Genomic DNA, 17580 nt, shown 5'->3' with positions numbered 1-17580 from the left:
AGTCTTTTGATTTTTATCTTTTTCTTTTTTTGTTTTGTTTGTCCATTTGGACTCGTAGAAAATTTATATTAAGAAACTTACACAAAACTTTTTTTCTGAAAGAACTGGAGAATCGATAAGACACTGGGAACTGAGAAAATAGATTTCGTAGTGTTCACTTCCATGTCTCGAGAGGATATCATTCTTGACAAGTAAATTATTCTTCCAAAAGGGATGTTGTTTTGACACAACACAGAATGATCCGTTATTACGGGACTTTCTAGCTATTTGGCTGCTGCTGCTGTGGCAACTAACATGGTGTGTGAAGTGATATTGTTACGCTCTTGGAATTCCAGACGGTCTATTGGAGCATTCTTCCATGACTCGATCCGGAGGTTGACACTAATGGAATTGGGGATAATTTTTTCCCTCAATGACAGTTTTGGTACGTTTCACATTCTTTGAATATCATAATTGATTGCATCTCTCTCACTCTCTCTCTCTCTCTCTCACACACACACACATTGGAATGCTATGCATGCGAAGAACGGGAATATGCTCAACATTCTGAATAACATAGAAATTATGAAGCAATTTTCCCTTAATTTTTCCAGTTAGGATTAAATAAACCAACCCAGAGAATGGGTAAATAACAACGTTTTAAGTCTCCTTCAGCTTTTCAATGTCTGCTCTCTGACAGTAACATTTTTACTTCCGATTCTTCGTTTTTCAAACTGGACGAAATTAAGACGAATTAAGTTCGTTTAATGACGATTTAATCAAAGAATGAGCCTTCGTGGCGGAGTCGGTTTCGACGATGTCCTTCGGTTGGAAAGACTTGGGTTCGAATTTCGTCTGGACGCGAAGAACCTTTATAAGATTTTAGTTTGATTAGTGAGATCGTCAGTCTCATACAGGAACGGGAGTGTTTTCCTCCCAGCAACTCAGGTTTTTCATCCCACAAAACAGATCGACCCAGAAGAGCATACGCAAATCAGTTTCATTTGGTGTCTGCTTAATCGTTTAATTAATTAAATTAAAAAAAGCGCACTTGTAGGCTTAGTCCTTCAGCACAATTTCAAATAACCCCAAATACCACCTTTCAATCGAAAGATAGTATTTGGAGGTAAACCATAGGCTGCTCGGAAAGGAAGTAGGGTATTAATAATAATATTACGGCCGAGATGCACATACGGGTAAGTACCACACAATCTGCTGAAATGTAATTTTGGAATTTTTATTTGTAAATTCCGTGTGTTCTCCTGACCGTTTTGATTCAGTTAAATAACAATGTCGGACGGCTTTTCTTAAAGCATTAGTTGCAACTAATCCAGCAGTTGGGCTCATATCCATTATTAAGACATCTTACTGTACCACACCAATGTTGTATTCTTAGAAATGAAATGAAAAAGAAGCTGAAAAAGGAACACGTATAAAGATAGAATTTATAGGGAGCCACTTAAAGCACTTTTTTTAGACATCTAGATAAATTCTAAAGCTTTCTTTAAGATAAAAATGACATCTACACTCTGATTGATGGAACCACTCTCACGCAACAGCCACAAAAAAGAAACTGCTGGATTTCAGATGCCGCATTCCAGAGTCATTAAGATTTACATCCAGCAGAGAAGTATTATACGAACTGAAATTTAATGTGGGTCAGATCGAAAAACAACAATGACTTTTCATAAATCTTTACCTAACAAGAAGAGTTGATTTATATGCTTAAGTTGATCTATAGCGGCTACTGTCGTATTCATTTATGTAGTACTGGCAATTTTCATGCAATTTCTAGAACAGTGCGGTGTATAAACAATAGTCAAAATCAATAATTTTAATAGTTTCATATTTATTATGTTTGACTCTATCTAGTCATATAATAATTAGGAAAAATATTATTTAGTTTTCTAATTGTAATCATAGTTTGCAAATGTCAGTCGATTTATTGATATAAAATTATAATCGGCTTAATTTATATGATAACCTACAACAATATAGGAATACAAATTCGGTAAATTATAGATGGAATGATAAGATAACGTAACAATCAATTTTGATGACGTATCCAAACTTTTATAATGTCGCTTCATTTTTATTTTATTTATTATTTTCAATTGTTAGCTTCCGACTTCCTACATTGTTATGGTATTTTTGTCTTTTGCCAACTTCTATATTGTCCTGATAACAAGACAAAAGTTTGTAACAATACAAATCATTCGTAATTTTGAAACAATATATGCAATTTGGATAATAACGGATGAGAGAATGGAAGTAGTAAATATCTTAGTGTTTACGCAACAATTAAAAACCATCAGAAGCAACAGAAAGTACGTCAGACAGATAACCCTCAACAGCAAAGGCAGACAGAAAAAAAAATTGAATGCTATTTTTAGTAGCCATTTCTTATAAGCCATTTCTGTTCATCGCTGATGGTAACGTGTGGTCTGATTGTCGTTTGTATATTCCACCGCTTTCCCCAAATCGAAGTAAGCGACGGTTTTCTCGTCTACCCAAAACGTTCTTCATCAATTATTCATAACGTGTTAAATATTGATATTTCTGGCCTGATTTCCCTATCGAAGCTACGTCAGTAACGTTTCTGACATTAGCTGTAACAGCCAAGAATGTTTCAGATTATGTTTCGAGGTTGTTTTTAAGCTCAATACACAACATTTGCAGTATTATACGTTTTTTTTCACGCGTTTATAAGGTCACGTTATTGTATGATGAGTGAGTGAGTGACAACGGAAATATAGGATTCCTAAAATAAAACTTTACCTTTTCATGTGCCTTAACCATCTGTGCTTAGTACGTGAAAGACATTCTAAGATATTCCCCTGATAGCGTAATTTCAAGAGCCGTACAAAAATATTATAATCAATGTACTGTATTTAGCTGAGATATAAACACGGTTCTGCTACTGGAGAGAATCTTAAAAGATCTTCCGGGTATAATTCACAACGTTGTTTTCATCTTAATTTCAATGAGTAGCATTCATTCTGTGATATAAATTAAAACAAACTTTAATATACTTCTTAACTCTGCGTGTGAAATCCTATCGAGCGAATCATGAGTTTCCTACCCGCGTGTAGCAACGTATTATGAAGTCGCAAATTACAATGACGACTGCAATTGCTTTTAACTATGAATAAATAACGTAGATTGAGAAGGTATGAAAGAGTGGTGAGTGCTTCAGGCTATTAAAGAATGTGAAGTATGTTTGTCTGCATGCCACGTGTTAATCAGAGCATTACTTGATACGGGATTGCATCATTACAGTCCTGTAATATCTGGCATGATATTTCATAACAGAAAGGCATTAAACCACCTAGAGCTGGCCTGATTTCGCTATCGGAGCTACGTTAGTAACGTTTACTGTCCGAGGATGAGTTAGTTTAGGATGCTCTTTGCAGCATGACTTGGATAGATTGTTCTAATGGCATTTGTGATGCTGATCTTCGGATCACCAGTTGTGTGTAGCTGGTCATTTGAAAGACATACCTTTTTTAAACACGTCTGCCTGGATGCATTTGTGTGTGGCACCATCTCGTGGGCCTTTCATCCTACATAACACCTACAAAACTCATTTTGAATGCGACATCATCAATATAATGGATTTTAATATTTATTCCTTTACTTCTCTTATAATTCATCTTTCTTAATCCCCATATATAGATACCGAGAGTACACATTAAATGCTAGTAACACACCTGGGACTTTGGTTATCGTATTATGAGGATTTTCACATGCGACTGTATAACTACAGGAATTATAGAGCCTCCGTAGCTCAGTCGGTATAGACGAAGCCCTTTGGTCGGAGAAACCTGGGAGGTAGAGGGTTTTCACCCGGAAACTCGGATTTTTCGTCCCTCAGATCAGGCAAACCGACCCCATGAACACACTCGGATCTACAGTTATAAAATACATACGTAATCCCTCACTAGGAGGGCTCAACAAGTCCTAAGGGACAGTCGAGGAACGGAGGGAACCCCACACGAATAAATAAAAAACTACAGGAATTGAATTTGCAGTGTAATAAATCGTGATACAGATAGTTTACACTAAGTTACTATTCTGTTTGGATTTTCGGAACAAAGTCCAGTAGACAACGTGTGAAACAGGAGTTCTCTTTCTGCCAGGCATAGGGATATGCACAAAGCTGGGTCACTGTGTGCTAAAAAACTTAAAAATCATACTATCTATTGTGTACGACATCACATCAGATGGCGAATTGTGGCTTAATTGCATAAATGATGAAAGTGTGAAGATCCATACAAAGCTGACTGATTTAAAACCTACGATCTGTGATTTCTAAACTGAAGAATTCCTGCTCGAAGCACTTCAAAGTAATCCCAGAAATATAAAAATCATGCGAAGTTATCGACTCCTCTTTCTCCTTTTCCCTTTATGACATACTTCATATTGCAGGATTAGGGGATCAGACGTATTTACATCCGATAAATTCTAACCTCCATAATAATCGTACTACACATGATTAATTCTTCCAGTTACCTGTGCAGAAAAGGTTGTTTGGTACCTGCCATTGTTGAAAGAGCGCACTTAATCTCGGTTGCACGTGGCAATTAATCATCGAAATTTAAATGGCTTGTCACATTTCGTGAAGATTGGAAAGTATCACAATAGAAAGTATATCCAAGTGGAAAGAAGCTTTCGGGACTGCGTCTAATATTCAAAGCCAGTTCATTAAATACCTGCTCGCGTGCTGCTGTTGTGTGCTGTACACTGTTTTTTTATACTCTCTCTCTCTCTCTCTCTGGTCGACTGTCATTAATTCCACAGGATTTCCGATATGGAAAGTGACCGATTCGCGTGCTGAATAGTTTTTTTTTTCTTTTAAGCTTTTCCCAATCCCGCTACCACCACTGATATTTCAGACGGTTCCTCCATTATGGTAATTAGAGAAACAATCCTTGATTCTGATTGTTTTCTTTGCCGTTTTTATTCGCTACTCGTTTTGTTCCCACCCCTAATGATGACAAACAACTTAAATCCAAACTAAATTTCTCTTCATATGCTCCAAGAATATGACGTGACAGGAACTTTCCTGTCGTTCGATATAATTCCGGAATAGTCGTGCACCGGAATAGAGAAGTTTCCGAGATAAAAGTAATTATACAACCCTTTCGTTGCAGACGTGTTGGTTATTGAAGAGGAGAGGAAACGGCCGAGACCTCGTGGCTGCAAAATCTGTGTTCTGAATTATTTTGGCTGAGAATGCACGAAATTCAAGGCTGGAACGTAGAACCTGTGTGTGTGTGTGTGTGTGTGTAGGGGTACAATGGTGATTGTTATGTGAGCCCCCCAAATAGTGTGGTGGTCTAAAGTTTCTTGTTCTTTTTCACTTTATTTTTATTTATTATTTATTTATTCATTACATAATGCGGTACCTAAACTCTACAGAGAATAAACACAGAAATTTTCCGAGCCCCGTCAGGTGTCCGATAAATAGGATGTATTCGCATATCGATGATAAAATTCATCCTCTACCTAAAACAAACCTCAAACCCGCTGCTTTTTGATAGGAGAACCGGTACATTAAATCACTCAACTAACCAGGCCGAAAAAGCCTGTTGAAATGTTTGACGTCTCTACATCAAACAGGCTGTTAATTCAGAATCATATGCTACGCTTTCATTCATACCCCCCCCCCACACACACACCCGTTGTCATCTGCAGGATTTATTCAAAAAGCATCAAGGATCATTTCAGTTCTTCCATTCTTAAAATTTCCCAGATTATTTTTATGCTAGGAAAGATTTGAAATTTAGAATCGGATCTTTCACCTCAATTCCCAGATCTGCTTTTAAGACATTATTTCAAACAATACGATGGATAGCTATTTCGAATATTTCGAATTCTTACTGATGAAACTTTCACGAATTTTTATGGATCAAAAACACTTAAAAATGTGAATAATTCGTCTACAACCAGATTAAAACAAAACAATGAAACCAAAATATAAAATAAAGAAATCATAACAAATAATATTACAATTCAAATATTATACCAAAAAAAAAGGTTTATTAATGGCGTCTTTTGAATTTCGTATAGCGACATGGACATTTTCTACAAGTCAAAAATAAAGAAACAAAATAGAACCCCATTCATCGACTAATGTGCTTTCGAAGAAAGTATTAAAAATATATTGAACCACCGAATAGGCTAATAACATGTCTTTTATACAGATAAACAGTTTGTTACATACATTTGTGTATTGCGGAGCATAGTGTCGAACCAAATAAGCGCTCATTTGAATGAAAGAAATCATACCTACCAAACAAAGCAAATATAAGCAATGCCAGGAGCACAAAAATTCAAACATTGGCTTAAAAAAAAAAAAAAAAAAAAAAACTTTTGTATCAATAAATGAATCAGCCAAAGGCAGCAATGACTTTAGACTGCTACATTTACAAACTTTGTCGTATTGACACTTGATGTTTAAATTTATATCCGTGAATTAAGGAATACCTGAATTACACGAGAGTTTCATTGCAAACACAAAAGCATTCATAAAAAAAATTGAAAAAAAAAATCCTAAAATGATTGCATCTTATCGGAATCAGTTATTAGTCTTCAAGTACTAGCTAACCACGTGGTGATGATAAGATTCGTCAAGAAACCCAGAACAGAGAACTGATGAAATTTTTATAGTGCTGAAGCCATTCTTTCCAGACAGCATGCCCTTTGGGAATATCTACAACTGTACTGACGGAAGCCGTCTATAGTTACGGAAACAAAAGAAACCAGCACGAACTGATTACCTGGTGATATTAAGGCGTCTATGTTTAATTAGTTAGTGTGATAAGCTAAATTGCTGTTTAATTCTTTTAATGTCAAGTTAGCACCAATAAAAAGATGAGGAGCTAAATGTGAAGAGAAATATACATTGAATACGTCCGTTAATCATCAGCTAATATTTCGGTAGCGCATACAGGAAGTGACGTCACTTATTACTATGCATACTAGATTGTGAATTGATTTAGAGTTTTGATTTTGGGGGTAATTTTATTTTATTGCTACTGGCACCATCGCATAAACAAAATCAGAAATTCGTTAACGAGATAGAAATACTTCTTGATGTTATCAGTTCTCATAATGACAAACTTGTTTCGAGATAGGAAGCTCAAGTAATCGATGTGCACCAAACAAACTTTTAGAAAATGAGTTGTGTGAAAGTTTTCCTTCCTCGGATTTCTCATTTCCTGTAAAGCTAGTGATTGAAATTACCTTATTCACCGGAGGGAAATGTTACGTTAGCATCTGAACCACGTCTGGCTTTCTGGATGTGTGATTTCGCTTGGCGTTAGCACAACAACAAAATACTTTTGCGTTTCCGCCTAAGTTTTATGTCTTTCTATTTGCTTAAATTTTTTTTTTTAATTTCTTTGACTGAGAGTCGTAATTAAAGGCGAGTAAGAAAAATCCTTAGGGCGAGTTAGAAATGAAAACAACTTTAAATTCAACTCTACAAACAGGATTTTTAATTTGTGGCGTGAACAACGAAACAACGAAAGAAGAAGAAGCGTCGAATGGAGTTAGTCTAAAAGCGAATAAAGTTGGTCTAGACTGCATCCAAAGAGTCTTTAATATAATAAATCAATGGGGGGGGGTTATTCACTAGAAACTATTACTCAGTGCAGTATATAATTTTCGTTTTCAGTATAACTGTTTGTGTCGTTTAGCTATCACTGCATTTCTATCGTTTTCCTGGTTGAGATGGATTATTTGGACTTTGTGCGGAAAAAATAACGTATATCAGATATACGCGGAAGATCACACACACACACACACACACACACACACACACACACACACACACACACACACACACACACACACACACACACACACACACTGTGCATAAAGGCATTCACACAGAATAAAAGAATTTCGCTACGTCGGGGAGGGGCACTTGCTTAAAACAGAGCCGTCTAAAGCGACCACACTATTTTTTTTGTGTGCTTTCCCCTAGCCCAATGGTTAGTTAGGTAGCGATGCTAATTTAATACGAAATTATTACAGAACAAGATGGTTTTTCTCTTCATATCATAGAGGAGATTGCAACCCAGGTCTTTCCAATCAATGGGATCCATCGAAACAACTAAACTACGGACGCTCTTGTATTTATGTTGTAAAACAAATATATATATACTGTACGCCCACAGATGCGAGACCCTCCGACACTTCTGCGCATATCAGAAGAAGGAGAATCCATTCCGATAATAGGGTAATCAATCCGTCTTGTGAGATGAGTTGTTTATTATTACATCTCGGAAAATTAGCTTTTCTTTTATGAACATTGTAGTTTCTAAAGTGGTAACTATTTTGTTTGTATAACAGTTGGAAAATTTTATCTATAAAAGACGTGATTTCGTGTGTTGGTGATCAATTTGTACATCCTTTATTTCTTTCTCCCCTTCAGCATGAATTGACCATTCTTGGCAGTCTGCCAGACCTGGCACTATGAAGTGTGGGCGTACTATATTATTATTATTATTATTTTACAATTGTTTCAAGATGACTTTCCTCGTTTGCTGTTTGGATAATAAAATAAATAATTTTCTGCGTTCTATATTATTTTAATTAATGTCATTTTATAAAATTAAGACTGAAGATTGTGTGAACAATAACGCCAAAACATATGGCGAATACATACAGGACGTAGAGGAAGAAGAAGAAGAAATTATTTATCTTTAATAGATATGAAAGAAGGCGCTTTAAGTAAAATCGTTGTACTAAAGTGACAAAAAGCAGATAAAGAAGTAATAAAACTAAGCTCATTTCAGAAATGTTAAGGATGCTAATAGTGCACTCTATACTTAGCGAAATTTCTATTCGCAAGAACCAGAACGCATTTATACTCGCTGGAGGGTGTTAATCCCCTCCGCACCTTCGTTCCTACGCTATTATCACGGGCGTAGTTATAAATTGAACGATCTTAGAACTTCCTCATATTAAGACTGACTTTCATTTTGATGAGAAAATCTTGACGATGTTACATTCCCTAAGAATATTCAGGTGCATTCCAGCATTTTTCAATGGATAGTAATTCTTGATGCGTGTAAGAATCCTAAATTATTTCTGGGTGAATACAAAATAGACAGAAATCAATGGAAAATGCCGAAATTAATTCTACAAAAAATTGGCGCTTTGCCAAAATTCTATTTGGGAGAATATTTAATCATTGTTCAGCGAAACAAAAGAGTAAATAAGACTTTATATTGTTTTCAGAATTCTTGAGAATTTGTCAGATAATCTGAAAAAAAATCTATTTTATTTAGAAGTTCTTGGCCAAATAAAAAAAATTTAACTTTTTTTAAAGATCGTTTTCTCTGTAGTGTATGTTTCTTTATTGCTCAATGTAACGTCATTTATCCAGTATCACAAGCATCCAAAATCCTTACCCGTAATCTATTTTTGTACGTTTCTCAGTTTAAAGGATTTTGTTCCTTGCATAAGATACTATTTGAAATGGTTTCATGAACATAAAGAGATTATCTGAAGTATCCTATATATTCTAAAAATTCGCTGCGCTGTATGAATATAATATTAAATATGGATGTTACCATTTGAGTTACTCCATTTATTTAAGAGAGGTGAGATTTATATACCATATAGCGCAATATCTTGTTTTATGCTGATCGCATAAACAATTTATCATTTATTGCAATAACTTGGTTTATTTAGATGCTTTGAAACGACTGCATATCGTATGGCTTTGCGCAAACAACGCATTTCACTTATCCAAATACAAAAGTCCGACTTTAAAAGTACAGTAAAAGTACAAAGCTCATAAGCAACTTTTTTTTGAGAACAATAGCTTTTAAAAGCCTTAGCAGTTTATATGAACGCCGTCTGTAGGCAAAATTTAGAAACAAAATCCTTTATAAACTTTAGGAGAGAAAATACATGAGAAAATTGTATAATAACACGGAGATATGATAAAGACGACATCAACAACAACACATTGCCGAGAGAGAGAAAAAAAAAGAAGAAAATATTAGATTTTATTAGCGTCTCGGAAATACTAGAATTTTTTACTATGCTACCTTACTTGCGATGTTGTATGTAAATTTAACATCTATTTTGAATGCAAGAAGGTGTGTAACAGCGTGTGTGAGACCAGACAGAGTACGGGCGACATACTGCCATGTGACCTAATCGATAGCCAAGCAGAATATAGTGGTAAGGTAGCACGTAATTTATTTACTACTGCCTCAACTAATTCGTCCACTGATTAGTTGACATTTCTGTCAACAGATGGTCCCTCTAGTTATTGATGATGTAGCAGGTGTGGTATTGCTCGAATCTCCTGTGATGAACATGAATTGTGCCGATGTTAAAGATGAAACCCATCGCGAACATGATGCTATCCGGTGAAGACAATGCTTTTACGGATAGCCTCAGGAAAGCACTCCGAAAACAGCTGAGACAAGGATGTAAGGGTATTATGCTTCAAGAATGAGTGTCTTGGGGAAGGTGAGAGGGGGCGGGGGCGGGGATATAATCCCAAATTCGCCCGGAGAGTTTGCTTTTCGCTGAGTCTAATCAATAGACTGAAGTGTAACATCTCCCGATCACATAAAGTGCTTCTGGGAGTCCTCATGAAAGCTTTTAAAACTCAGCACTTTTCTACCATCAAGATAAGCGCTCTCTGGAGTTTTATAACTTCAAATGAACAAAAGAGTGTTTCCCTAGACACCCTTTGCTATCCGTGGTTTGAACCGCAAAAATGCTTTCCCCCAAACAGTCTGCTTTCAACACAAGGACAGATTGATTTAATATCTGCAACTGCGGGGAGTACGGCTTGCGACCACCTATTGACAGAAATATCAATTAGCAGCGATGCCCCGCAGACAAGACAGTGGTATTAATTGAGGTGGCAACTGATTCATTTTCTCTCCTCTTATAATTATTTTTCTGAAAAGAGACTCACGGCTACTTATTGATTCGGTCGTTTGGAAAGGACCTCCTCGCTGTTGCTGTAATTACTCTGTTGCTAAGTATGTCAGTGTTAAGGCCATCCGCTAGCGGGAGACTGCAAAACTAATCACGGATATCGACTCTCATTGCAACACCATTTGCAAGTATCGGAAATGTCAGACATTATTGGAGTCTGTGCCAACCTATTCTTTCATCCTGTGCTTATCTCTTCGTGCTTCAAATACTAACTAGTTCTGGGACAGAGATGTCATTAGGTTAACTCTGCTACGCAAATCGAACTGACAATTTAAAGGACGGTTTGCATCTTTACTAAAGAGCCTGCTTTGCTTCTGAATTATTGAATGTTTAGGCTGAGACTGTTAAGTAGGAATTAAAACGTAACCCGCGAGTGATAGAAAGGCGATAAAGAAGACAGTTTACAAAGATAAATTCGAAGACCATTCTAACCACAGATGCATAATTACGTACTACTTGCAATTGAATTGCAATCTTTCAAGTTCCTTAAGTATATCTGAAATGCACGAGTTACTTGTGAAGGTTTTATTGAAAATGTACACTTTTATAGGAAATTTTTGCTTCTAGCAGAAGTATGTTTTTTTTCTTCTTCAAAGATTTACCAACTTGTGCATTGTCTTCTAGTATCTTCTAGTTTGGAACTTGAGTTGGATCCTTTCTGGAACTGTGCTGATGTCTCAAGAGTCTGTCCAATTCTTAACCTTTGCATTGTTTGATGGTATACTCATGAAGTATTTAGATGTGTTATTTCGACACTATGCGATACCCTTTAACTCTAATCAATGATTATATGGTTAAAATTCTTTAATTAACCCTACAATTAATTATTACAGAAATCAATGAAGCTTTCTTATTTAAGCCACTAACGAAACTTTATTATTATAATTTAGGTGTCTATGAATATTCACAATATTATTTGTATTAATCATAATGTGACTAACAAATCAATAATATTATAATTTATTTTAAGTTATTATTTATATTTATATATATATTAATTAATATTTAACATATTAAGAATTTTTAAAATACATTTCTTATTTATTAAGATAAGTGTTTGTCCTCCTCGGAGGCGTTACATAATGATAATAATAATTATTAGTATTATTATCGCTGTTAACTTCCGAGCAATAGTAAACATCTTGTGCGGAGGGTGGGGGAAGAGAGGAGATACACACTAAGTATATTATATTCTACATAATCTCCTCACGAAGAAACAGCTGGCATAATAGATTGGACAAAAGAAGACCTGGACAAATTGGACCGCAAAACTAGAAAATTAATGACTATGCATCGTGCATTACATCCAGGAAGTGATATTGACCGGTTGTACCTGCCAAGGAGAATAGGCGGACGGGGTCTGCTACAAGTGAGACAGACTGTGGAAGAAGAAGAAATTAGTTTCAAAAGTTACCTCGACAATAGCTCTGAGCAAATGCAAGCAATTACACAAGAGGTCCTTCTAAGAGCAACAAGAAACAAATCTCCGATTATAAAAAGGAACAGCAAAATAACTGATATATGCGCTGGGAAAATAAACCCTTGCATGGCCAATTTCTTCGAGATACTGAGGAAAAAATTGACTTGACCAAGATGTGGCAATGGCTACAATATGGATATATTAAAAAAAGAAACAGAAGGATTTGTTCTAGTCGCTCAAGAACAGGCATTACAAACTAATGAAATCAGAGCAAACATTTTGAACATCCATAATAACAGCAAATGAAGATTTGCTGTTATTATTGATTCTTGCTGTTATTATTCTCAGAAAGATGAGACTGTAGAACATCTAATCAGTGCCTGCAGCAAGATAGCTAAAACTAATTATAAATGATTATACAGACTATTCTTGGATTCTTGGGCAGAAAATGAATTGCTCTGTATCACCAGTCAAATTGTTGTTTGAATAATATTTTCTCTTGACTGTGTATCAATTATGTAGATAAAAATTACTGCTATCAACCTCCTAAATTTAAACCTAAGCTAGCTCAAAAACAAACCGACTAAAAGTATACAAAACATTAGCCCTACCGATCTTAATGTATGGAAGTGAAATCTGAACAATAAAACAAAAAGACAAACGAAGATTAATAACAGCTGATATGAAGTTTATGAGAAAAACTGCAAAGTATACCCTATTTGATCACAAAAGAAACGAAGAAATTATGAAAGAATTAAACCAGGAATCAGTAATAGAAAAAATTCAAAAATATAAACATAAATGGATGGAACACGTTCAAAGAATGAAAATAGAAAGATTACCAAAACAAACCTTAAATTACAAACCATTAGGAAAAATAAAATCAGGACATCCTCTTAAGGGAATCAACGATGACTTCTAAGGCTGGAACAGGCCACTCTAGGCCTAAATCTTTGACAAGCATGATGGTGATACTATTAACCTCCGAGCAATACTAAGAATCTTGTGCGGGGGGGGAGGACATAGACACTATGTTATGTTCTACATAATCCCCTCATAAAGAACCTCCATTCCGTTTCTCTTGATGTGTGGAACTCTGAAAAAGTTATGATTTCAAATGTTTTTTTAGTTGAATTCGACAGATAGGAATGAATATTCCGTACTAGACGGGTTCACAGGATTTAACGAACCTCATTAAGGAGATGCACTTTGGGATCACACTTTATGCGAAATTATTTATTGTCCGTCCTGGGTAACATTATTTCTTGCAGTAGCAGTTAGGCTCATAACAGCCTTTAACTTCGGTTATGGATATAAAGTACTGTTGCTTACCCAGAATGTCAATTAATATTATGACTGTGTGGTGACTCGATATGCAAGATAAGTCTGAAAGTAGTCAATAAATATTACGTTTTCGAGCTTTATTAGGATTATGGGACTGGCAGAGTGCATTCTCCGGGATGATATTGCCAAATGGGACCAATGGGACAAAATAGAAGATGCGGTCGGAAGATCCGCTACCTTATCTGACATTCTAAGTTATATAATCCATCCAGTTAGATTTATCTACGAAGAGAAAGGTAAAATCCCTTCTCCTTTTCGACGTTCAAATAATTTTCGAATGGAATTTATATCTTAAGAAAGGTGTTTAAACATGGAAGAAAATCTATGGAAGAAAATTTAAACATGGAAGAATATCTATGGAAGAAAAACTCGTTTTTCTTCCATAGATAGATGCAGTCTTTTTGTTTTACGTTTTTAGTTTAGTATCTTCAGCGATCGACATTTTGCTATTATTTTTTTTTAAATGATTATCCCACTCGCTAAAAGTCTTTACAGTCGTAAATCCATAGTATATTAGTATTAGAACCACAGGTGAACTAAAAGTGAAATATTCCGAAAACGAAAGATAGATCTAACATGGAACTTTCTTCAATATTCCATATTTTATTATTATTTATTTATTTATTTTATTTCATTTATTTATTAATTTTTTTTTATTTTAAGTCTCAAGTCACGTCCATCACCCCCGTGTTTTGATGAACAATGCATTACCTACTTACTTCAATTACCATGTATATTGCTTTCACAGTGATACGAGTATCACGTGATAGGATGTAATGGCCGATTGTGAAATAATCGGAGTAGTTAGAATATTTTAACTGGACTGTGTGTACACTAATATTAATATAAGACATTACCATAGATGACTTAAGATTAGATAATCTGGAAGTCGACTTTAGAGACAACATGGTATGCTTGTATCATTAATAAACAAAGCTAAGAAATAAATTAATCATGAACTTTACACTTTTACGTTTGCTTAAACAAACGCAGGGATCTGAAACTTGAGGCTATTTTTGTTTACTGGGAACAAACACTTCGGCATAAAATAAAATGAACGCAATTGTGATAAGATGTTTTTAATTATGTTTTATAATAAATTTATAAAATTTCCAAAAATATCTTTGGAACTGGTTCAGCCGATATGACCTTAAGAAAATAAATTTGCCGCTTTTTCTTCAAGATTGTCTATAATGAAGGCAAGAACTAATTTATTTATTTTTTTATTAGCTTTGTATCCGCTTGTATAAATGCATTATGGGGAAAAGCAATCGCTTTGCAATGAAAATTCAATCCCAAATAGAATTATTAAAGCAAGTTTTGGGGGTAGCTAAAAAAACGAGTTAAACACGGCTGGAGTAGCTTAACAAAGCTACAAGTGAAGTATTCAAAAACATCAGACTAAGCTGAAGTATAAAGCCGCTTCGTGGAAAATGTGCCTTACGTCTTCTATTACACAAATACAATTTACAGAGGTCCCCCGCTGCTTTCACGTTCGCCGGAGAGGATATTCGCTATATCCCTAGCTGGTACTAGAGATAAATATAATTAACATTCATACCAAGTCTTGCACTGTTTTCTAGCTGAACGCACGTTTTCCTGTCGTCGACATCATGTTTTAAAAAAATCGATTTCATGCTTTTGAGTTTATCTTCTTCGCGAATGGCTTTGATTACGGCTTGTTGTTTTCGTTTTGAGTGGATGATCTTCGCCAATAGCAGGCCAGACCTCGTAACTTTATGTAAAACAAAGGGACTTTGCCTGTCCTGCTATAATAGACTTATGATTAATTCAAGGAGAAAATAATAATAAAAAAATATAACCCCCTCATTTAATTCAGCTTCATCAAATTAACTTATTAATGGTTCAAGAATCGGAGGTGATTTTGAACGAATAAATTGCACAAGTCAGTCTGAACCCAATCCTTCTCATCCTTATCAGTGCTTTGTCCATGTAACAACTTTTATTTATTATTTTTTTTTTGCAGATGACGTCACCAACAGACCTTCTTCATGCTATCGTGGCACTGTATAATTCCTGCATTCCTCATCTGGCTACTCAGACGCTGTACAGGAAGGTGTGTGAGGAGGGATTTAGAACATTCTTTCTACTTCGAGACACCTCAGGTAATTAGAAGCGAGTGCGGGATGAAAATTCATGCATCACTTTATCCATTTTACTCTCATATAATCTCAGTATGCATTAATTGTCAATTATTTAGCATTACTCTTTCTTGTTGCAGCTGTTAATTCTCTCTAGTAACTCCTTTTAAAAGCAATTAAAAGACTTTTTCATATCCTTGTACTATTGATGAAGTGTTTGCCATAATTATAGCGTACATCAATCGTTACATTTTGTAATGGGAAAGAAGGAGTGTTGTGAAGTTCACTTCCTAGCTGTGTTCTGATAACTCTTTTATTTCAACTAATCCTTTCAGTCAACTTTACATTTCCCCCCCGGCTTAATAGTGAGGTTATCAATAACTCTAAGAACGTAGTTTACGTTCAAGTCTTCTTCAAGCAAAGATTGAAAAGCTTGTTCAACGTCTACAGTTTATGAATAAACTTCTATAATACATGCATATATATTACACAAATATATTATACACACATTACGTTATCCAACCAAGGTATATTCAATTTATAGCTGCATAAAATGTTAGCTATATATTTTTAAGATATTTTTTATTTTCATTTTATTTTTTTATTTTTTATTTTATTATTTATAAAAGTTTTTTTTCTGTAAACCTATAGTACAATTTATACTGAGATTGAGTTAAGGTTTTTTTAATATAATTTTTTTATTAATTTTCTATATTAAAGTTTCTATATAAAAATTAATATAATCACTTATTCGAATAATATTGCACTTATAAAACCTTTGTCATTTACATCTATTGTTATTTTTATTATTTATTACATATTAAAAAGTAATTAAATGTCAAAAAGGATGATTGCAAAATATATTAATATTAGGACTTGGTTATCCGTGCACAAAGTTACTTAGAACTCAGTGGTTTTAAATTACAAATTCATATACCGTGTTCGAATTAATACGTATAACTTAAGTAGCTAGCAAAATTCTTTTAAATAGTAAAGATAATATTTTATTTGTGTCTAAATTTTGAAATATTTCTGCGTATGTGTGTGTGTGCGTGAGAGAGAGATTAAAATTCATGTACCAGTGTCAACTGCATTAATTTTGTTTGTATGCGTTGTAATATGTTCACATTCACAATACTTAATTTTATTTACACATTTTTAGTTTTAAATTAAGTTTTCCTATTTCCTCTGGTATATTCTATATTAAATACCTATTTAGTTTAATTACATTCATAAATAAATATCGGTAATACTGCAAGTAACGTCTGTTGTGTTACGGCAAACTACGTACCACATCGTGTATTGCGGTTTCGACATTTTTAAAGCCGTAAGGGCTTCCCCTTACGGCTTTAAAAAGCTGTCGAGGTGGTCATTGTGAACTCACCACAGCTTAATAGTTATTTAATTTCTTAAATAACTCATTTCCCCATTGATTTGCAGCACAAGCATTCATATATGTAAAATCCCCATAAGATTCAACGTAGAGCATTAAACAGTCTTCTTATTACTAATTATCAAAAAGAGGACCCTCGTCTTACTTCGTCTAAGAGTTAAAGAGAAAACAAATGCCTGTTGCTTATGGTGAGATAGCAGCTGCCATATTCTCTTTAACTGTGTTCATAAATTAACCGGTTAAATCAGCTTAATTAACTGAATTCTCTGGTGCAATACACTGTTCTAAACCAGAAGTATTCAAAAGGATTAAATAAATAATTTTATCGGTTTCACGGATTAAACTTGATCCACATAAGTTAG

The 17580-nt window shown here is 34.7% G+C and overlaps 1 protein-coding gene across 1 annotated transcript in view; it reads left to right on the top strand.

The window, feature by feature from the left end:
• Nucleotides 1-17580, top strand: part of LOC150108574 (uncharacterized) — a 128192-nt gene that overhangs the window by 60988 nt on the left and 49624 nt on the right. The window contains exon 2 of the mRNA XM_090416015.1: nucleotides 15711-15849. Within this exon, the coding sequence (XP_090272141.1) occupies nucleotides 15711-15849 (139 nt within the window). The remainder of the gene's footprint in view (nucleotides 1-15710; nucleotides 15850-17580) is intronic.

The sequence above is a fragment of the Typopeltis vanoorti genome, chromosome 3 (assembly GCF_054136105.1).
Source record: "Typopeltis vanoorti isolate ZY-2024b chromosome 3, IOZ_Tvanoo_1.0, whole genome shotgun sequence".
Lineage (NCBI taxonomy): Eukaryota > Metazoa > Arthropoda > Arachnida > Uropygi > Thelyphonidae > Typopeltis > Typopeltis vanoorti.
Note: the sequence above shows the minus strand (reverse complement) of the source record. Positions and strands in the feature narration are given on the sequence as shown.